Source organism: Stigmatopora argus, chromosome 21 (assembly GCF_051989625.1).
Source record: "Stigmatopora argus isolate UIUO_Sarg chromosome 21, RoL_Sarg_1.0, whole genome shotgun sequence".
In the NCBI taxonomy this organism is placed as follows: Eukaryota; Metazoa; Chordata; class Actinopteri; order Syngnathiformes; family Syngnathidae; genus Stigmatopora; species Stigmatopora argus.
Genome location: NC_135407.1, coordinates 3,434,682 through 3,457,390, shown reverse-complemented (window position 1 = coordinate 3,457,390; position 22,709 = coordinate 3,434,682). Strand labels below are relative to the sequence as shown.

The following is a 22,709-nucleotide window of genomic DNA, read 5'->3' as shown; positions in this document are numbered from 1 at the left end:
ACGGCTACGAGTCTCGAAAGTGCGTGGGGGCCGGAAATCTCGCTTTAACGCGGGGTGTCCAACTCAGTTTGGTTCGTGGGCCACGTTCATGCCAACTAAACCTCAAGGGGGCCGGACCAGTTTATTTTTGAGCATAAAAATGTAACTTAAAGTCCCGAAAGGTGCGCATACACAGTGAATTGGACCTCTATCGCTGTCAATGGCAGGCAGTGAATCAATTTTGTCATTTTAGGGTACTTGCAGGGCACTTCCTATAAATTTGGCATCATTTCCTATAGATTTTTGAGGGGGGAATTTTCCCAAATACTTTCATACTACCAAACACTGATCAAATTAAGAAACTGCAAAAATAGATCTCTCTAATTTACTGAAAAATGTAGAAATCAATTCATTCAGTGCCATTGATAGACATCCAATCTATTTGGAGAAAATTAAATGTAGACTTACGTTTGGTTGAACGTCGCCGTCGTCGCAGGAGCCGGTTTTTGCCACTTTTGGGCGTCAAAATGTCCGCCGCGTCTCGGACTGCATCTTCACGTTAACTTGCATCTGCAAATGAAAAATAAAATAAGGGGCTACATTTTTCAACCGAGTCAGTACGTCACATTTAAAACAGGAAGTGGCGTCACAAGCGTCACCATATTCGGGTGTACGTGCGGGGATCCCAATTTTCTTTTTTTTCTGCTTTCCTCCTCTTAGGGTAATAACGGGGAAAGAATGCGGGAAGGCGCTGATGCGAGCGCTATTATTTCCTTCCTTTTGAAATTTTTGCCCTTAATGTTCCTCGTCCCGCCACTTTAGCCGCCGCCTCCCGTGACCCGGGAAGCGCCGCGGTGATAACGAGGAGCAAATAATGCGCGGCGGCGCTCCCAAACGGCGCAAATGTGGCGCTGGTGGAGATCCATTAGCGAGTCGAGTCGGGTCATTTTGTCCGATGTTGTTCTAAAGCTTCCTGGGTGATCTTGCCCAGTGGGGAGCTCATTTGCTGCCAATGACAGCGATGGACGTCCAATTTTTTTTTCCACTGGGAGGGCCTTTTGGTTTTGGTTGGCGTTCTTTTCTTCATCAATTCACGCCGTTCACGTACGAAAACACGCTTTGATGAGATTGAAGCCTTTTCTCGGCGGGAATTAAAGCAACTCGTCCAATTGCGCTGCGCCGAACATTAGCGGGTTATGAGAGATCACCAGGTGTGCGGTGGGAAATTATCCAATTCCCTTTAATTGCACTGAAAATGATTTTTTTGCTCTCTTTAACATTGCGTTTAAGAAGACCATAAAATAAAACCATGGCGAGATTCAGAGACACTGACGGCGCCAGGCACGCTGGGATTGAACCTACGAACTTAGATATGTGAGGCAGACGTGCTAATCACTCCAAAACTAGTGGAAAAGTTTGCCTTTCCCAAATCAAGAAGGAGTTAACGGAGGCAAAGGGGGGCATTTGTGATCCCCTCAAAGCAACTAGAGTTGATTAGTGTCCCTTTTGGGGTTGTTATTTGAAGAGAATGAGGCTCCAATTAGCGCAATGTAATGGTCGAGCTGCCATTCCGGAAAAATCACCGCAATTAGAGTCGCCATTAAGGGAGGAGCCAACTGTTATTTGGGCCCAAATGTCGTTCTATTTACACGCTTCGACACACCGCCATTTTGCAGCTTGTTGTGATCTCATCAATGTGAGCAACAAAGGACCCCAATGCCACCGCAGCATCAATCTCTGCGAGTATTATCACAATACTAACATTTTGAAGGAAAATATCCTCCATTACTATCCAAACTAGTGCAAAATCAACTTGCCCCCATGACAAGGAATTTCTAGTGACCCATGGTGGGACAAAAAACAAGTATTAATACTTTTGCAATATCTGGATACAATATTTCAATGTGGACAACGCTATTTTTAGCAAATCCAATCATTTTCAATGGCTAAAAAACAGACTGACGGTTGGTCATAAATGCTTTATATGCCATTTTGTGGCAACTGAGCTCGAATGTGTTTGAAGCATAAATAAAAACTTTTGCCACATTCAATATGGCCACAAACTTTTGAGCTCAATCAGGCTTCCATGTATTTACAGTATGAAGCTAAGTCTTTATTTAAAACCTTGGCCTCTGACCTACTGGTGGGAATGAAATTAGTGTAATTAGAATGATTAGTCAGAAAACTTACCAGTGGGAGGGCTTCCGTAAGGGCGGGGGTTTGGGACCACTGGGTCACACGTGGTAGAAAATCACAGCCGGTAATAATTGCACTGTGGCATTCTATTAATTTATTCCCATTCAGCTGTTGTTTTCATTTTCTCATGGTTCCATTATTTCTGCTTCACTGATTCCAATAGGAAAATGTTTAATTATATTTTTGGCCAATCAGACTTTGGGGTTTCTGTTCCCGTGTCAAAAATCTGTCCAGGAGGAGAAACCACGATAACTCTACCAGATCGATGACATTAGTGTTTTATTCTTTTAAACTGAAAGATTTGACATTGGTATGGTATTTTGAGAAATGAGGTAGTTGTGACTCAATTTTAATGTCAATGCAATGACTTTATTTTTTTTTAAAAAGGTCATGTTGGTAGGAGCAAAGTTAATTGGAATTAGTTCATCACCAGTAGACGTCCAATTCATACGAACTCAAAGAATTAACGTTCGTTCAGTTGCGGAATACACGTATATTACAGTGTATGACAGCCAATGGGTTAATAACTGATTTAATGTAGCCATGTTTTGCGGCCACCGGAGGGTGCTGTTGCGACCCAAGCTCGTATGAGCAGGGAAAAAGTGTAGTACGTAATTACAAAGTTTTTGGTTCATTGTACAGTGAATTATCTTCTTTGTTTGTTTAATGTAACTATTGTATTGTTTCTGACACTTTATTCTTTTATATGTTAAAACTTGTCACGACAAGAGAAAGGTTATGGATACTTGGAAAGTGAAGTGCCTGATTGAAAATATACTCAACTCTAGAGTAAACAAACAATATACACGTAGACACACATTTCAATATTATACAAAATATTTTGGGTATCTTAAACGTCAACCACCTACTCTTTCAAAAACTAGCTATTTCCAAAGTATGACTAGCGTTGTATCGCTTATTATCGGTCCCGTTTGAACGCCTTTCGACATAAACGGTATATACTATTGTTAGCTGTATTCGACCAAACAATACGTTTTCGTCTTATTGAATGGAATTTATGTCTTACCATTGGATTAACTTCTTCTTTCTCCTTTTTGGACTGCAAAATTCACACGTAGACGTAAGAAAAACATTGTTTTTTGCTTCACGTTCCGCCATTGTTTAGTTTCACTTTAATTAAGTTTCAGGTGCTAAGGCATACAATATCCGGTAGGAAGTTGGGTGGTAATTCCGTTTTCGGTTTGGTCGCCATTTTTGTAGTTTTTTTGCTTATTTCTTGCGAAAACGTCACTTTTCTTTTTTTTGAAACAATTTCTCAATTTGTAATTATCTTTTTGTAGCACATAAACTAGACTTATATTTGAGCGTTCATGTTAATTAGTAGTGTTGTAAAAAAAAATACGAAACGACAACTATATTGGTGTGAAGGAGAACATTTTATTGGTGTCAGAACGCCATGGTGGTCACCAATAAAGGGTGTCGTTGTTGAAGGGTTGTTCCCATTCACCAGCCGGAAGCGTGCTCATCCACAAAGTTTTGGAGGAAAACAAGGACGCTGTGATTATCGTCGCCATGGTTACCTGTGAGGAGCCCACCATGCGGAAAGAACACTACCCACATAGAAAAGTCCCAAAGTCTCAAAACGAGTAAATCTGAAAAGCCCCCAAATAGAAAAGACGTACGCACACGCACATACATGTAAGTGTAGTAAATAGAATTCCCGGCAAAAGCGGACAACAATATTGGAACCACATAACCCAGAATGCACCTGGGCTCTACGGAATTCAAGTGAGTTGAGAGAATAACAGGAAGTGGAAGAAGAAACAACAGCAAGCACAATAAAAGCTGAAAAAAAGGTTTCAACTTTTTGGTTATTGTTTTGTTTATGTGTTTTTTTTCCAGGCTCGGTTTGGTTTTCATCTCCCCACAAAAAAAGAAGAAAAAAAACACAAGCGATGAAAATATTCCCAGCTGATTTGTGGCCAAATAAAACAATTGTCCGCAACGGCCACCAAATGTGCAAGCAAACGTTCCAATTTTTTCTTCTTCCGGAGAATCTTTTAATATGTGTATTTATTAACTCAGACAAAAATACCTGAGAGAAAAATCACCCCCAAATGTTTTTTTATCCTCGGCATTATATGTATATTACAACTAGAATCACATAGTTCAAGCATATATCATATACACATATTGGTTATTTATGTCATATAAGTACATATGTATGTATATACACAAATTTAAAAAAAGTACATACATACATATATACATTTGTGTAGTGAGAGTAGAAGGGTTTCAGTAGGGAGTATTCATTATGGCTGGAAAGCTTTGAAGGTAGGAGGTATAGACGTGGAATTTTACATAGTTTTCCATTGATACACGAACAGAGGAGCAACTCAAAACACAAACAAAGGTTAATAGGCAGTTTACTATGTATGTGTAAATGTGTGTGTGTGTGTATGTGTGTGTGGCAGGTGGAGGACTGTTTCAGATCAGCACCAGCAAAAGTCCAAAACAACGACGACAAAGTGTATGTGTGTGTGTATATGTTTGTATATACAGTATATATTCTGCTTCTCTGTCAAGTGGAGGACAGTTTCAGATCAGCACCATCCAAGTCCAAAACAGCATGTGTGTATCGTGTGTCGGTGTGCGAGTGCGTGTACGCGTGCCCAAATGTTTACGGGTTTTCGTAAAAACGCAGACGTGGCGAGAGAAAGTGCCGTCCGTGCCTGCCTTCCGTTAACGCGGCGACCCGTGAGCCAATCAGACGCGTCGAAAGAAATTGCTGGACTCGTTGGCTGCCCTTGACGCCGATAAAGGTCGGATGGCATTATGAATGGTCGCTTTATTCGTTGGCGCGATCCATTGACCAAAATTGTCGCTGGTGAGATTAATCTCGATGGCGGATTCATCTTGGAGAATCATTTTCGGGAATAGTTGGCCGTGTCCGTCCGTCTATTGCCTTCGAAGGCACTGAAACATGGTCACTGGCAGTCAAAGAGTTAATGACAGATGACGTTTTTCAAAATGTACATTAATCTAAGAATTTAACTTCGAGTCTATGAATCCTAAAGCTTCCATTTTGATCGCCGTCAAAAGGGATTAGACATATTTTGCAATAAAACGTGATCATTTACAGTCGATAGATAAACATTTGGATTCATTTTTCAGTTAATCTATGAATTTTAACTTTGCCAGTTCAAGTGGACTGGACATCTATTGCCGTCAATGGCAGCCTAAAAGTTAGCGAGTCGAGAAAAAAAGAAGAAAAAAATAAAGGAGACACGAAAAAGCAAAAATTAACGAGCGTCTGTTCGCTGCTTCCTTCTCACATTGGTTTCTGACCCCCACCTCTTGCACCGTAGGAAATCCCTGATTGGACGAGATACATTCTGTTCTGCCGACCGGTCGCCCGCCTGTCCTCCCGTCCGGAATAGAAAATCTAGAAAAGTCCTGCCGGTCTGCTCGTAGAAAAATAGACATCCAACTCTGGCCGCCACGCCACTTCCTGTTTGTCCGCTTGAAAAATAGACTTTGACACGTAGAAAAGCGAGCGACCCCACGCTAAAGTGATGCCGAGACACGAGCGGACGCCTGATCTCAAATGAGGGTTCCGTAAAGTGGTAACAACGGGTGATAACCGGTCTTAGGGCTGCCACCATTATTGGATTTATTCATCGCTTGGAAAATGGATGTCTAACACCGTCAATAGTACGCAAACATGAGCCAGTCCTCCCAGTCTGAATGAATTGGACGTGCCTGGTGGGCAATCAGATCAAAATAAAAAGCTATTTGGTTCATTTTCTATGATTGATATTTTTTTTTAGTTTGTTTTTAAATTTGAGGATTTTTGGGGGTATTTCTTTTTTTAAATTGAATTTTCTCTATTATAATATTGTTATGTTATTCTTCCAATGTTTTCTGTATATATATATATATATATATATATATATATATATATATATATATATATATATATATATATATATTTGTTAAAAGTAAATTCCAGCATCGAGGGTTTCAATTCCTAAACGAGAAAATACAGTAAATATTCCCTGAATTTTGTTGGATAAACACGAATGACATGATTTACATACAAACTGATTATTTGACTCAAAATATTCATTAAAAAAATGCGATGATTAGTCAAAATAATGGTTTGCTGGCAGCCCTTGCGGTGACGCGTTACGCTGCCCCCTTATGGCCTAAACCTGATTTACACCAAACTGCTTCTGCGGTTAAGTTGACTGGTCGCTGCCCAGTTTTTTTTTTGTCAGTCAGTTTTAAAAATAGACTCGCCTAAAAACGACTGGTCGCTCGTGGGTTACGCACTCAAAAACTATGGGTGGCGTTTGTCAGACTTCTTCTAAAGTGCTGCTGTTGTTGTTAAATTGAATGGTCGCCTCTTGAAAAATAGACTGTCACGTTACCAAAAACAAGGTAGAGAATCTAAACAATTTTTCACGGCGTCAGAAAGTGGAGTTGCTGGGCAAAACGGGGGGCGACCTTCCGTTAAAAGTGCTGGTGTCGAGACGGCGACCGGTCTCACGGGTCGCCCTGGCGGCTTTCGTACTTGTCGATGATGTTACGGCAGCGTCCCAGCTCCTTGCGCATGTCGGCCACCTCCAGGCGCAGCGCGTCGTTCTCGCGTTCCAGGAAGGCGGCGCGCACCGAGATCTGGTTCTCCTTCAGGCGCCGGGCGTCCCGCGAGCGCTTGGCCGCCTCGTTGTTCTTCACGCGGCGGTTCCAGTACTTCTCGTCCTGCGGGGATTGCCGGTGAGTGGTGTGGTTGGAAGGAAGTGGGAGGGAGGAGAGGAGACACAAGGCGGGGGAGGACAATGGGGGGACAACGGGAGAAGGGTCAGTCGTGGGAGGAGGGCGGCCCGTGAGTTCAAAGGTCGAGTGTTTCCTGGAGCAGCAACTTTGACATCAAAGTCAGCCATTAAATAGTCATTTATTGACTAAAATAAACATTATTTAAAGTTATGACGTAAAAACATTGAATATTTTGTTCTATATTTTAATGCAGTTTTTTATAAAGGAGAAACAAGCAAAAATATCAATTGTAGGTTTAAAAATAAAAGGAAAATAGTATTTTATTTATGTTATTCATTTTCTTATTATTAAATACTGTATATTTTGGGGATTTTACTGTTTTGAGATTGAAAAAAAGAACCAAATACGTTAAAATATGTTAAATGCGTCCAAATATATCTGATGTTTTAAAGATAATTTTTGTGGGGAAAAAGCGAAACCAGTAAATATTCGATTATTTAAGCTTTTAATGAACGAAAATTGTATTTAGATAATTGATATATAAAAATATGTTTACGCTTTCCTTACTTTAAAATGAAAAAAGATCAGACTGTAAATATTAGAATTTTTGTTGCAAATATCACTTATATTGCTCTTTTAAAAAGAAGTGGAAAAGTGTCTATTCTCTGATATTATTTATTATTATTATTATTATGATTGTTATTATTATCGATATATTTTTTTAAATTATGATTAGATTATGAGCATTATAACAGTTTATAATGGCAAAAATATTTAGTCCTAAATGGACGGTGAAAGCAAAGTTTTGTGGCAGCTCTATACGCCGTGCCGCAAAGGATTGTGGGAGTCGTGGTACCTTATGCTCGTTGGGCACCAGCATCTTGCGGGCCTTCTTGATCATGGGCTGCGGCTTGAGCTCCTCGTCGCTGAAGCGGTGGCGCCGCGGGTCGAAGGCCTCCTGGCCCGGAACGCTGGACAGGGCCACGTCGGCCGGGTCGGGATCAAAGTTCACCTGGGTGTCGCTGCCGCTGGACGACGTCGCCGACGACGTCGACGCCGCCGACGACCCGGCCCGGCCGCTGGAGCTCGGGGACGCGTCCTGGTTCACCACCTGACCACCTGAAAGAACCGAGAACCAGAGAGCGTCAAGTCCTGTGTATTTACACTTCCTACCGCTGGGTCGCGCCAGAGATACGATTAACGTCTAATGGGAGTTGTGTGTCGATTAAAAACGTTATTTATCGGTCCAAAATGTCTTCAGAATTTTCTTCAAGAGCCCATAGAGTCCTGTTATGACTATAATTTTTGGTCATTGATTTATTTGGTATTATACATATCAAATAACATTGAATGCATGACTATATACTATTAGTATGTCACAATAAAGTAGTGTATGTACTACTACTGTTGATATTTTTTTCAGTTTTATATTCTTTCTTCTTATATTCGTATTTCTATATCTCTATGGGTTCCATTTTTCACTTTACTCAAATATTTGATACGTGGTCGAGCGCAACGGCAGCGATTTTCCGAGCGAGGCAGAAATGACGAGAGCGACGCCCCCACAAAAAAAATCCACGTTGCCATGGCAACCGGGAGCCTGCTGTCGGTGCTTCCACCTGTGTGTGTGTGTGTGTGTGTGTTTGTGACTGTGTGCACGTTTCACGACATCCCGCACGTGCACGGCACCCTCTTCATCCGCCTCCGCGCACAATTTTTCGCTCCATCTGTTTGTCTGTGCCTCATCCAGCTGATCCCAAATCCAAAGCGCCAAACTAACAGAATGTGGCTCAAACGCTGATAGCATAGCAAAAGTGTGGTTAACTGGCGACCAATCCTGAGATGGTCTGGCGACCAGTCAGGCCCCTGACCCATTGACCTCTCTGCTGACCTATCTGTCGCAGATAAACAAAGGTCAAAGCCATCGATATTGCCGGACAAACAATGTTTTGCCCAATGCGATTAATCGCAATGCGGGATTATTCGCAAAGTGAGATTAATCGCATTGTGAGATTAATCACAAAATGATATGAGCGCTAATCTACTGTATTCATTTCAAAACTATTAGACAAATGAATCCATCAGTGATTCATTCACTACCAATTGATCCGGATAGATGTCCAATCCGTCTTTTTCCCTCCAATGGTCTGGCGACCAGTCCAGGGCATGACTTGCTTTTGACCCTACCTCAGTTGACCCCTGCTCCATTCAATGATTAATGGTAAAATGATTTGAATTGTTACTTTTGACTACTCCTAACATTTTGAATGAATCTATCAGCGACTATCACTGCCAACCATCCATTGAAATGCCAATGACAGCAATAAGCGTCCATTTTAACTGGGAAAAATGTCAGCAATTGTTTGTTATGACCGATGATGCCACACAAAAGTACTAGGTTGATGGAAAAAATGGGTCTAAAGATGAACCTATTGAATTCCATCACAACCCTATTTACATATTCCCATTTTAAAATTCATTTAATAGACATTGATGTATTAGTAAGTGAATCAATGGCAAAGATTAAGTGCCATTGATGGCGATAGACGTCCAATCCATTGGGACAGCGTCACATGTCAAGTCCTGTTGTGACACAGGACGGTGCAGCTGACTTCCATGTTTACATTCGCTCGCCATTGGCAGACCACCAGAACAGAAGGGGAGGGGGGATTGCGCGGGAAAAGTACAGTACAGTAGAGTACAGTGTGTCCACGCGCCGATGACATAACTTCCACTCGCTGTGTTAACATTAGAAGACGACTGGGCGTGTTAGCTACATGTGTGCGTGTCCATTTGTACTGCGCGTACACACCACATGTCAAGATAAGTAGCGATAAAATGGAAATAGTAATCACAAGGACTCGCTCACATTGTGATTCAATAAGGCTGGGCGAGTTAACTCAAAATGAACACAGTATTTTTTTCATTTTAACTGTGCAATTTTAATGGAGCCTTTTCAGTCCTCTCCCCTTTTAATTCTCTCTCGTGCCACGAATGGACGCACATTCTCACACGGTTTTCTTCTGCCTGTCGCAAAATTGCATTGGGAAATTGCGGCGTGAGCGACGTTCCCGTGCGATGGTGAGACAACCCCCCCCCCCAGCAGCGGCACGTGACGTGGCGACGGCACATGGCCCGAGCGTGTGAGGCGGGCGGAGCGCACGCATTTCAAAACATGCAAAGCAAACGCTCACGGCACCCCCGCCCGCATCTCCCCCTGTTCCCGTTCCCTTTCCTTTCCTTTCCTTTCCCCGGCTGCACAGTCAGCCCGCCGCGTTAACTCTTCCCTCGCCACGTTTACTCAACGCCGAGTCATCGTACAGCATTCCCTAATGCTAATTAGGCTATGCTAATAATGCTAATTTCTCAGACTAAAAGTCGCATCTGAGTATAAATCGCACCCGCCGCAGAATGCACGATAAGGAAAAAAAACATAGCCTAAAAAACAACAACATGACAAGGCGTTGGCGGTCAGAGTGAAAAAAATAAAAGGTATATAAGTCACATTTGAGTATTTCATTTGCAGGCCCAGCAAAACGATGAAAAAAAATGCAACTTATAGTATGGGAAATACGGTAATATGTGGAAAAAGGCCTGGAAAGGAGGGTTTTCTTTATCAATGTTCCCAAACAAATCTCAAATAGGCGATAGATTGACTCTTGTGAGGATTAGCAACGGAAAAGAATACTAATCTATCATTTTGTTAGTTTATTACGAAATTAGCCAGTAACATCGACTACCGTTAACGTCCAATCGATCTAGACATCAATTGCATTATTAGCTGATCGCAATATCTTTTGATCGATGAATATTTTGAATGCATCATTTAATCGCAATACCATCCCACAGATTAAACTATAATTAACTGGGAATGGCAGCGATAAACATCCAAATAACTGGACTTGGTCTATCTTGCACTGCAATGAACATCCTCCAATAAAGTTGACATTAGTAATTGAGACTAAAAGGAAATAAATGCCACATGTGGTGGCTGGGTATGTGGCTCCGGGCAGCCATATTGGTACAGGCAACATTCCCATAAAACGCAATGCATGCTCATTAACTTTTAGTTCCAACTTGCTCAGTTTTTAAGCAATTTTATTTTTAACACATTTATTCTTATTCTGTCAGCTCCTCATCTACCATTGGCCAGGACTATCATCTACCAAATGGAAGGGACGCCCGTCCCCGTCGATGGCACCGAAACGCGGGTATTTGAAAAGGATTTAATGTCTCTTTGACGCTTTCTTTATGGTCACGTGACTCTTTCAAGCCAATCCTTTCTTTCTGGCCGTAGCAAGAGCGGCTTCCACCGCGGGGACTTCTGGCTGGATGCTTCACATGAGGCCGCGTCACGTGTTCCCGGAGCACACGCACGGATGAGAGCGCATTACGGCGTGCGGGCAAAGAGGACGCTCAACTACGCGCCTTCAAAGCGCCCGCTTCTGGCTCGCCGATTCTTTCCGACAGGTCGCGGCGGCCGTATTTTTCATTTATTTTTGGCATTTCTGTTTGGGGTGACGTCGTCGTGCCCGTCTTCCGCCATGTTGTGCCCATTCTTGCGTGCAGTGAGAATGGAGGACATTAGTTTTAAACAATATCGGACAGTGGTTAGCTTAAAATGTCATTTTTTGTGCGTTCTACTTGACATAATTGCAAATCCTTTTTTATGATTTTTTTGATTCATTTGTTTTCCGTTTGCTTATCCTCACAAGGGGGTGCTGGAGCATATCCCAGGGTGCCCCGGTTGCCAGACCATCGCAGGGTATGATAGAGTAAAATACCGAAATAAATCATATTTACTGTAAATTCCCCCCCCCCAACCAAAATAGCTCAATTCTCAAAGATTGCACAAAGCCACTCACCGTGCAGACACTCGGGTCCTCCCATCATGCCTTGCTGCTGAGGCGGTGGCGGCGGCTGCGGTTGGACGGTCTCCAGTCCCAGCAGGGAGGACGAGGACGACGACACGGAGGAAGACGACGAGCACGGCGAAGGCGAGCCGGGCGGGCACTGCGAACTCTGACTGGGCACCGCCGACTGCGAGCTCTGATGAAGACGCCCGACAAAGCCGGACGGACGGGTCAGCCTTGTTGCCACTTCCCGTTTGTCACTTTTCCTTCCCTACCTGCGAAGGGATTTGCGCGCTGGCGGAGCTGGGCCCGTTTCCGTGCATGCCCATGCCGTTCTCGGTCAGGAACTCCTCCAGGTCCATGTACTGCAGCTGGAAGAGGCCGCCGTCGCACGGCAGCGTCCGCTCCCACAGCAACGGGCCCAGGAAGGCCGACTGGGAATTGGGCCGCAGGGCACCCGAGCCCGGGCCGCCACCGGCGCCACCTCCACCGCCGGGGCCGGCACCTCCTCCCAGTCCTGACGAGTCCGAGTCCGAGTCCTGAGGTTTGTCTTTATCTGCGGGGATGGAAGTTTGACGCCCGTTAGCATTTTTAAATGCAATTCAACGCAATTTGTGCAGGGTGATTCATATGCTAACACATTGGACATCTATGGCCGTCACTGGTACTAAAACAAAGTCACTCAATACCAACCATCCCATTTCCAATAGAACGACCAATCGATGGCAGCATTTGCGTCTGTCTGTTATCTTGACACATTTTCCTAGGGCAACTGGCAAATTTTCCACTACACTCGATGCTAACTCTAGCGACAAACTAGTCCAACGGGCAGTGGTTGCACACGTAGCCGCTCGATGGCAACGTCCTTTCCTCTCGCCATGGAAAGACATATGATGGAAAAGTAGATCCGGCTCGACAGGGAACAGCATGACCTTTCACCCTTGGAACGAACGGCAGCAATAAATCAGCAGCGAGTAAACGCCCGCGTCCAGCTGCTGAGGAGAAGGACGTTTGAATGGTAAAGGATTAAGGCCGGAGCGGCGTCCACGTCGTAATCTTCCAACCACTTCATCAAACGCCACAAATGCGAGAGGCCGCTTTGTGTTGACTAGAAGACCGGTCGCCATCTGACCGGAGTAATTATAATCAAAATGACAAGGAAACGGCCCCAAATGTCAAATGGCGGAGATGGTTGTTGTTCATTTTTTGCTCGTTGATTGGTGTCGGCGACCAATTTGAGTGGCCAAAGGACGGGCGCCGCTGTGAGTTATTCATGCAAATTGCTACTTTGACAGTCGTGAAAATGAATGCAAATGCGGTGGGAGCATGTTTTTTACACGGAGACAATCATGGACCGGTCGCCAATCAATGATAGGTGTATGGACAAATGGAATTGACTGCCATTGATGGATGGCTACTGACGACCAATTCATTTTAACACACACAAAATTGTGCGTTGGAATTAAGAGAGATTAATCGCTAAATCAGATGTCGGCTAAAGTGGAAATCAATCATACACCTATTTGCTGTCAATGATCATTTTCCAGTGCCATTGACATATATTCCAGTTTGACTGGATTGGGCAGCCCATGAGTTGCTTGAGAGACTGGGCCTTTAAAAAGGACGCCGGCGCACGTGCACGAGCACGCACACACGTGCATGCTCACCTTTCATCTCGCAGCAGTCTTTGGCGCCTCGCTGGTCGGCTTTGATTGGGAGCTGGAGGAGGGACTTGAGATTGGACATGGACGTCAGGTGTCCACTCGGCGGCCCGCTCGAGGCCGAGTTGGGGGCCCCGAACTGGGGGCTTGCCCCCGCGCGAAGATCCGGCGGCAGGAGCTGAGCGAGAGGCCTGGACATAACTTCCGACGGAAAGGGGAAGTTGGAGGTGTGGGGGGCGGGGGGTCTTGGGTGGTCGAGTCGTTGGAGATCAAAATAATCCAATTAGGGTGCTGTCAAAAAGGTGCGCGTGCACGCAGCCAGCAGCGAGGAAGCGTCCTTATCTCCGCAAAGAAGCCATAGCTGCCGAGACCCCTTCCGGGGGCTCGCCTCCTCCTCCGCCTCCTCTTCGGCGGGCCTCTGCGGTCGCTTTCCCCGCCGACGCGCGCCGATTCCCGGGGGCGCGCGTCCGCTCGAGCGCCACTGCGCCCGAGGTCTCGTGCACGGGAAAGTTGCGCGAAGGAGGTGGGCGCTTAAAAAAAGCAAAATGGGAACAAGTGTCAACATAAAGAATAGCCCCAAATCCAAAGGAGAAGAAACAAGATGAGCGAGATGGAGGGATGCTGCTCTTCTCACACAACCAAAGGCTCTCTCGCTCTCTCGCTTTCTCGCTCGCACTCTCCCTCTCTCTCGCTGTCAGCTGGAACCAACACGGGCTGCCCGCGTGACGTCACAGCTCGAGGGGTAAGGCGATTTGAATACGATGGCCGCGCCTCTGCTGCCTTCATGACCCTGCAAAAACATCAGAAAAAACAAAATCACATCACACTCTCCTGCCTGTATTTTTCTAACTTAGTGGGTGCATTTACTAAATAACAGCAACATAAATTACATTGTATTAAAAGAGGGATTTTTTCATCATTACAGAATATTGACTCCACTTTCCGTTTCCTAACAATTAGCAAACATGTTTTATCCCACGCCTCTTAAAGGCAACAAAATGTTTCCGGAAGCCAATAGAGCACAAGCCGCGCCCCCATTTGGAAACTCTCATAGGATTGGCAGATAACACGGCAGCCTCCGTCGTGTTGAAAAATTAAAAAACAGGTGGCACGCGCTCAACTGTTACAAGAATTTAAAGCCAAATTCAGTCGTTCGACGACGCCACACACACACACCAACTTCGAACCGAATCATGTATAATGCACTGAAACGCACTCACACGGATACAATACTACACGCAGCAAACCCCCCAAAACGACCAAGAAAACACACGAAGCCTTCACGCAGGGTTATGCGCGCCCACGGACACACCAAACACGTGCACACGCACCTCGTACATAAACACACGTATCCCCTTCCACGCACAACGTGAGACGGCAGAAGTACGAACACAGGCCTGTTACGTCACAGTGCGTGAAAGTGAACGCCGCCATGTTGGTTTAGATTGGCTCCGAGGCGCGTTCACGCGAGGGGCAGAAGAGAACAGCGCGCGTGCGTTGTTCCCTAGCCGAATGCGCACGTGTCGCCAGCACGCGCCGACCGGCTACAGAACCTCGCGCCTATTGGCTGAAAGTAGGTCACTCCCGGAGCCTGTGCCGAGCTTTCTATTGGCGGAAAATAGGTCACAGGCCCCGCCCACAGGGTTCCCTTGCAAGCTAAGGCCACGTGACGTGTGTATGATGGGGACGATAAACATTCAAGTTTTTCAATAACTACTAATATGTTGTCTTCGACTTTTTAGTTAATTACTTGTATTTTTAGATTATGTAAATGTATTGTACCTGCTACTATTATTGTTGGACATAAGTAGTTTTTTTCAGGTGTTGGTTTAAAAAAAAAACAGTACTGTGACTTCTGGGAACACCGAGCAATTCCTAAAAAGTTCGTGTCGACACAAGTAGCTAACACCACGTGACAGGAAAAACATTCACAACATTTTGGTCCAATCAGCTGTCATGTCAATCTTGCTGAAATTGCGCCACCATGCGGCCAACTTTTAACATTGTGAACGTCTGGTTCAAACTGAATTGAAGTCTTGGGCTACCATTAACGGTGCTAGACGTCCCTTCCAGTTAAAGTAAATTGGACGTCTGTTGCAGTCAATGCCATGGAATGGCAAAAACTTTTTTTAATCTTTAGTGTAATTTGGGGCCATAACCAGTATATTTGGGTTTTCATTCAATTAAGTAGTTCACAAAATAAATATTTATCTGGAAAGGTACACAAAAAAACGGTGATTCTACTTCCATTTGCCTTTTTTTAATTTGTTTTACGAGGTTTTCAACATGTCACTTTTTTATGCAAAGAAAATAATAATTATTTAGTCGTAATAACAATATTACATGTTTTAGTTGTACTGAAAGCCAGAATACGGTGAACAGGATCTAAACTAAGTGTGCACGCTTGAGTTACAAAAAAGTGTCGCACAGAAGAAACAAGAAACAGGAAGTGGACACTCACCTGGGCACCCCCCAACCCTGACCCCCACAATACCGACAGAGAAGGGAAAAAGATACCTGGGGATTAAAAAACAGCAATATATCATAAAATAGAATCAGGAACTATATCAATACACTCCGGGTTTTTCTACAGAATCAGTTTTTGGAAGGCTGGTTTAAAAAAAATTCCTTTTCAGTCACGTCACTTTAGCCTCCATTTTCGCAACATACAATAACAACAACAAAATAATAATAATAATCATAAGGCATCTGAACTGTGCTGGGAAGTCGAGAGGATTTGGATGAGAGCAATGAGTGGTTGTTAAAAATAAAATTACACAAATGTACACAAACAGACGCAAAAAAGTGTTTACATGTCGTCACACAAGCAGTGTGTGTTTGTCAGTTTCTGTGTTTTGGCCTTCTCATTGGCTGTCATTGACGGCGCTACAAGTACGAATGGCTTGAACGTCTACTGCCGTCAATGGCAGCGAAACATGATCATTGGCAGTGCAACATAATGATCAAAAGTAGTTTGGCTATGAATCAAGGAATTTGACTGATCATTTCGAGTTTGAACGCCAACGCCATTGAAATATGATTGTTGAAATGGAATCATTTTATAAAGGAACAATTTAGAGATTAATGGCTGAATTGTAATGCCGCAAAAGCCTAATTAACCCAATGGACTGGTGGACTGAAATGTGATTATTGGCATTGAATGAAATTCAAAATAAGACTATCAAGTCATTTTGCAATTAATCGAGGACCTCACTCGATGAACAAATACATTCATTTTGCGAATAATCAAGTTCTAAAAAGGACAGGCCCTCTAAGACTAAACGAGTTGGACATTTTCACCAATTGAAACATGATCATTGCTGTTAACAATACAACACTAAGTTGATTGGTCAAATGCACTTAGGTGACAATTCGAAGAAGCCAATAGAAGACAATCTAATGCCGCAATTAATCCTAAATGAATTGGCCGTCTATTTATTTTTGGTTTAATGGATCAAATTTGACAGATTTCATTTGGGGACTATTTGAACAAGCCAATAGGAAGAAAAAAAAACCTGTGGACAAATTTTAGGATTAATCTCAATATTGTAGTGAAGCCGTCAATGGCAGCCAACGTCTACCTGCCTGCGTGCGTGCGTACGTAGAACCGTAACAGGTGCTTCTCTATCGTCACCACGCGACCAAGTGAAGGTTTTGGAAGCTAAGGGGTCCCATCCTATCCAGTCCTCTTCTCCTTTTGGCTCAAAAGTGGCCGCTCAGTACTCCCATCTTGACGGACAAACAAAAACAAACGAGTGACAACAAACTAAGTTAACCGATAAACGAGTCCATTTTTTTTAGTGAGCGTAATCGGCGAGCGCCGAGGACCTCTCGTGCGGGATCGGCGACGGCAGCGCCGGGCGCGCGGGCGAACGCTCGCCGTCCGACGACGGCGACCAGTTCTGGCCCTCGGCCCAGCGCCCCGGCGAATCCCGGCAGGAGAAGGCGTGCCTCTCCAGGAGCCGCGGGTTCCAGAAACGCCGGCGGCATTTGCGGCAGCAGAAGGCATCGCGCTTGAGGTGGCGTCCGCGGTGTCGCAGGGCCTTGTAGAGGCCGGCGCTGCGCCTGCCGCACACGGAGCAGAGCAGGCGGGCGCGGCGTCCCGACGGGTGGCGGACGGCGCGGTGCAGCAGCAGGGAGCCCTTCCTGGCGAAGGTGGCGCCCGGGCAGACGGGGCAGGGGCAGCGCTTGGCGGGAAGGTCCATGGAGAGGAGCCCGCTGACCTTGACGGCCCCGCCGGACCAGGACCCGACGACCGCCGGGCCTCCGCGGGCCCTGGGCTGCGCCGCCAGCTTCTTCTTGTTCATCTGCGCCTGGAAGCGGCCCCGCCTTTTCCTCAGCTGCGTCAACTTCCTGCGCGTCTCCTTGCTGAGCGGAACGCCCACCAACTTGCCGTCCCTCATGATGCTGTGGATCACCACCCGCCGCTTCTTCTTCTTGCGCCGTCCCCCGCCGCCGTCTTGCTTTTTGGCCCGGTAGAGGAAGGGGTCTCTCGGCGACGGCTGCGGCGGTGGCGGCGTCGCCGGTTGCGGGGCTCGCTGCTGGTGCGCCGAGCCGCCGTAGCCGGGGTCGTAGAAGGCGGGCGAGTAGGCGGGCGTCTGCGGCTGGACCACCCTCTGCCCGTTGCGGTCGATGCCGTGCTGCGAGAGCTTGTGGCGCACTAGGCTGTTGGAGTAGGCGAAGGACTTACCGCAGACCTCGCAACGAAAGGACTTCTCCAGGCCCACGCCGCCGCCGTGCACCGTCTGCTGGTGCGCCGTCAGGTGGAAGTAATGGCGGAAGGACTTCCAGCACACCGTGCAAGTGTAGAGCCGCTGCGAGGGGGTCCCCGAGGTGGGCGACTTCTCCTCCTGGGAGCAAGACGAGAAGAAGTCGGCGTTTTCCTGGTTGGCCACGCGAGCCGCCGCCGCCGCCGCCCCCTTGATTCTCCGCCCCTGGTTGTCGATCTCGCCCCGCCGGTGCAGCTTTCCGTGTCGGACCAGGCTCTGCGCGTAGGCGAACATCTTCCCGCACAGGTTGCACTTGTAGTTCTTCTGGCCCGAGTGCACGGTCAGGTGTTTGGTCAGGTGGAAGGGTTCTCGGAACATTTTGCCGCAGACGTCGCAGGCGTGCGGCTTTTCGCCCGTGTGGACCCGATTGTGCCGCCGCAGGGTCTCGGCCCGCCGGAAGCACTTGCCGCACAGCTGACAGCCGTAGGGCCGCTCCGAGCCGTCGCCCGGGGGCGCCGCCGGGCCCCGCCGCCGCCTCGCCGTCGCCGCGTTGGGGTCCCGCTTCTCTCGGGGCTTGCGGGGCCGCCGGGGCTTGGCGTGCGGCTGCCCGTGGTGCGACAACGGCAGGGTGGAGCCGTTGATGCCGGGCGAGGTGGCCTGTCCGCCGAGGTTGCCGAAGCCCAGCCCGCCCAGCAAGCCCCCGATGATGTCCCTTCTTTCTCCTTCCCTGCCCTCGCCGGTAATGTCGCAAGAAGCCGCGGCGGCGGCGGCGATGGCCGACATGGCGCTGCTGGTGACCTCGTCTTCCGAGTCGTCCAAAAGGGAGGAGAGGGGGAGGTGCGGCTGCTGGTGGTGCTGTTGTTGACTCTGCGGGTGGGGGTGAAGCGTCGGCGCCAAAGGGGCTTTGCGCAGGGTCGGATTGCCCATGTCCCCGGATAAGGCGGAGTCCGGCGAGTAGAGCGACGACGCCTGCGAGCGCCGGTAGTCGTCGTCGTAGGGGGGCTGGCCGGGGTAGCGGCCACCGGCGTAGTCCCCGGCGGGAAGGACAGAGTTCTGATCGGGCGGGCGCATTTTCACGGCGCCGCCGGGGTGGGGCGAGCCCACGGCGCGGTTTTTGGAACTTCGCGGAGGTTTCCCGCAAGCGCCCGAGGCGGCGTGGTTGAGGAGGGAGGTGCTCTCGCGGAAGCAGCGACCGCACGCCGGGCAGCGGAAGGGCTTCTCGTCGTGGATCTTCTCGTGCCGCGTGAGCGACTCGCGGCGGTTGAAGGACTTCTGGCAGATGTTGCAGACGAACGGACGGTTCTGCGAGTGCGTGACGCTGTGCTGGATCAGGTGGCCTCGCTTCTTGAACCTTTTCCCGCAGTCGCCGCAGCAGAAGATCCTCTCGGGGCTCGGCGAAGCGCAGTCCGACTTCCTGCCGTGGGATTCGGGCGTCAGGCCGTGGCTGCGCAGGTGCCGGCGCAAGCTGGACAGGTGCGTGAAGGTTTTCCCGCACTCCCCGCAGTGGTAGAGGGACTCCAGTTCGGGCCGGCCCGACGAGCCGCCGCCCCGCTTATCCGCCGATTTGGGCAAGTGCTGGTCCACGTCCGCCAGCGCCGAGGCGGAGGAGGGCGGGGCCGACAGGGAGGAGGAGGAGGAGGAAGAGGAGGAGGAGGACGAGGAAGAAGAGGAAATGGCCGAGGACGAGGCGTGCCGCGACGGAGACGAGAGTAGCGACGAGTGCTGCTCGCTCATCCCGACGCCTCCGGAAGCCCCTCCCACCAAGCCCGAGGCAGGGGAGCCGTGGCGGTGGTGGGCGCCCGAGGGTCCTTGCGCGTGACTCTCCGCCTTCCTCTGCGGCAGGTAGCCCGCCATGGCTTTTTTCCGCCTGCTGCCGCCGGCCGAGTGCGACAGGGACGACGCCTCCGACTTGGTGGCCTCGTCTTTGGGGAGGGACAAGTGGAGCGGGAGCGGCAGGGGGAGGCCCGCCTCCTGTTGCATGAGGGAAGCGATCTGATTGGACGACAGCACTGGAATGCTTTGAAAATCAAACCCCCCCAAGGGGGCCGGCTGAGGGGCCGGATGCAGCGGGTGAGGGTGGTGCGTGTGGCCGTGGGGGTGAGATAAGGCGTGGGGGGTCAGCTGCTGCTGCTGTTGCGGCGCTTGCGACGTCGAGTGCCCGTGGGAGGAGTGCAGGGCAGGGGGCGGGGCCAGAGACGAGTTGGACTCGGCCACGCCCTGGCCCAGACCCAGGCCCAAGTGGTTATGAGTGCCCTGCTGGACCAGGAACTGCTCCAGGCCGCTGTTGGTCGGGACGCCCGACAGGAAGTACTGATTGGCGGCCAGCATGCAGCTGAACTGCTGGTGGAGGCTGCGGGGGTCCGACTGGCCCACCAGCGAGACCGTCCCGCCGCCGGGGGCGGCGCCGGCCGCCGAGACGGAAGTGGAGGTAGACGAGGAGGAGGCCGAGTGGCCCGGGGAGGGCTGCGGCACCGACAGCCCGGGGTGCAACGGCGGGGGCGGCGCGGGCAGGACCCCGGCCCCGGCGCCGCCACCCCCGAAGTCAAAGCGCCCCATCCCCGAGTGCAGCTGCTCCTGCGCCAGCGCCTCGGCCGGGTGGAACGGTCGAAGGAACTGCGGGTACCCCGACGAGGAGCCGCCCGTCCCGCCCCCGCCGCCCATCTTGCCGGACTTCCTGGAGCCGTGAGCGGACGAGGACGACGAGGACGACGAGGACGACTGGCTCTGGTGCGTGATGGGCGGGGGCGGAGCGCTCATTTTGGCAAAAAGGGAGGAGGAGTCGGCAAAGGCGTTGCCGCGGGAGGAGGGCAGGCTCCCCAGGCCCAGGCCGGACAGCAGACCCCCGGACGTGTCGGCGGGGCCCTGGTGCTGCTGCTGGAGCTGCTGCTGGTGCTGAAGCTGAACCTGCTGCTGGTGGCTCAGCTGCCGGTCCAGGCCCAGTCCCTTGAACTGATGCGCCTGGTGTCCGCTCAGCATCTCCAGGATCTCCATGGGGTACTTGCTGAACTGGAACATCTCCCCGCGAGAGGCTCGGGGAGGAAAATCCACGCCGTTCAACGATCAATGTCTCATTTGCTCTGCTGGCGAGGACTCCGATGGCTCCACTCGTTGGCCGTCCTCAAATGGACCCAAGTGGAAGACGATTCCCGTTAAATTCTTCTGGAGGTCTACAGAGTCACAAGCAAAACGACGCATCAGCACGATATTAGTATATGTTGGAGTGAGTCGAGGACCTTTATTTTGATACTAGTCGTGCTTTCTTCACCATCTTGGCACCAATGGGCATCTGGTGCGAAGCTATGGAAAAAGTTCAATTTGACTCGGCTCATTAACTCGCTCGCTGGTTGCCATTGATGACATGTCCAACCCAAAAGTGAGTCAAAACAGCTTGGACGTCTGAAACGCGAGCACTGACTGTTGGCGAATCGATGACAAATTAATCAGAAAACTATGTTTTGTTATGACCCCAATCGGTTATTAATGGTTTAATCTGTAGCATAACATTGCCATGAACGACACGAGTTAGTGATAATATATCAACAGGACGCGTCATTGTAAATAAGGACAAGCTGTCAATCAAAACTCGCCAAAGTGACACACTCTCAGCTTAACACATTCATTGTCATTGTTGTTTTGGAGATACACGTGTGTTTGCATCTCACCTGCTATATCCGAGGTCGATTTTTGAAGAGTTTGCAGAGTAGCGGCTCAGCTGTCAGCTTGTTGTCGCCTCCATCGACAGCATACAAACAAGCACCCAGCGTGCTAAATGTCGGCCAAAATGTAAATGTAAGAGGCCCAATAACCACACGTACAAACACATTACACCTATACGCAGCTAATACACGAGAAATTCTACAATTGGGCATAAAAAGCACTACAATAAAATGCAAGACCTTGCAATAGTAATGCTAACATTGTAGCCAATTCGTTAGCCTTCGAATAGCGTGATGCTAACAAGCCAGCTAACAGACCACCCGCTACAGAGAAGAGAAATATGTTCAATTTTTAACATTCTCACCTTAAAATGCTTGCCGAGGCGGGGTAACATTCACTTAAGAAGTCCAACATAAACGCCGAAAGTGGCGTGGGTCTCCGCTAGGTGTCCGCTGGGGGGCGGGGGTCTCGCTCGTCCAGCCCGGGCTAGCAACAAGCTAGGCCTGCCTGGCGCCCGCTCGGACCCCGCTAACAAAAACGCTGCGGGCCGCTCGGCGCCGCCATTGTCTCGGGGCTCCGCGACGCCGTTAGCCAGCACGCAAGATACCGCCTTCCATTCGCCTTTCTCCCGCCTGGCGCGTCTTGCTTTCCGCGGGCGAGGAGGAGGTGGGGGCGCTCACCTCTCCGCCCCGTGTCGCTGCTCCTTCGCACGGCTCGGCGTCCTTCTTGAGTCCTCCCCCCCTCGGAGCCCTGAAATGGTCGCTTCCTGTTGGTGGCGCGCTGGTTCCGGCCCGGGTACCCGCCGCACGTCCTCCGGTTGGCACCGACCACCGCCCCATTACTTTCACGCGCAGCACAAAATAACTTTGGGATATGACAACTTAAGCACTCTAATTAACTAACAAAACAGGTCA

The 22,709-nt window shown here is 48.8% G+C and overlaps 3 protein-coding genes across 5 annotated transcripts in view; all 3 read right to left on the bottom strand.

The window, feature by feature from the left end:
• The window catches only part of grin2da (glutamate receptor, ionotropic, N-methyl D-aspartate 2D, a), a 43,545-nt gene extending 40,203 nt beyond the window's left edge, over positions 1 to 3,342 (bottom strand). For all 3 annotated transcript variants that reach the window (XM_077589839.1, XM_077589841.1, XM_077589842.1), the window contains exons 1-2: positions 3,203 to 3,342; positions 448 to 549 (exon numbers count right to left, since the gene is read on the bottom strand). The gene's annotated coding sequence lies outside the window, so the exon portion shown is untranslated. The remainder of the gene's footprint in view (positions 1 to 447; positions 550 to 3,202) is intronic.
• A 211-nt stretch (positions 3,343 to 3,553) lies between these two features.
• Positions 3,554 to 14,925, bottom strand: dbpa (D site albumin promoter binding protein a). Its single transcript, XM_077589868.1, has 6 exons — positions 14,761 to 14,925; positions 13,436 to 14,219; positions 12,044 to 12,324; positions 11,781 to 11,964; positions 7,772 to 8,034; positions 3,554 to 6,900 (listed from the first exon to the last, which is right to left on the bottom strand). The coding sequence occupies exons 2-6, from the start codon at positions 13,626 to 13,628 to the stop codon at positions 6,685 to 6,687; spliced, it is 1,137 nt and encodes a 378-aa protein (XP_077445994.1). The 5' UTR covers positions 13,629 to 14,219; positions 14,761 to 14,925; the 3' UTR covers positions 3,554 to 6,684.
• A 742-nt stretch (positions 14,926 to 15,667) lies between these two features.
• LOC144066658 (uncharacterized) lies at positions 15,668 to 22,587 on the bottom strand. The gene is made up of 3 exons (XM_077589843.1): positions 22,160 to 22,587; positions 21,801 to 21,903; positions 15,668 to 21,305 (listed from the first exon to the last, which is right to left on the bottom strand). The coding sequence occupies exon 3, from the start codon at positions 21,151 to 21,153 to the stop codon at positions 17,227 to 17,229; it is 3,927 nt and encodes a 1,308-aa protein (XP_077445969.1). The 5' UTR covers positions 21,154 to 21,305; positions 21,801 to 21,903; positions 22,160 to 22,587; the 3' UTR covers positions 15,668 to 17,226.
• Positions 22,588 to 22,709: the final 122 nt, after the last annotated feature.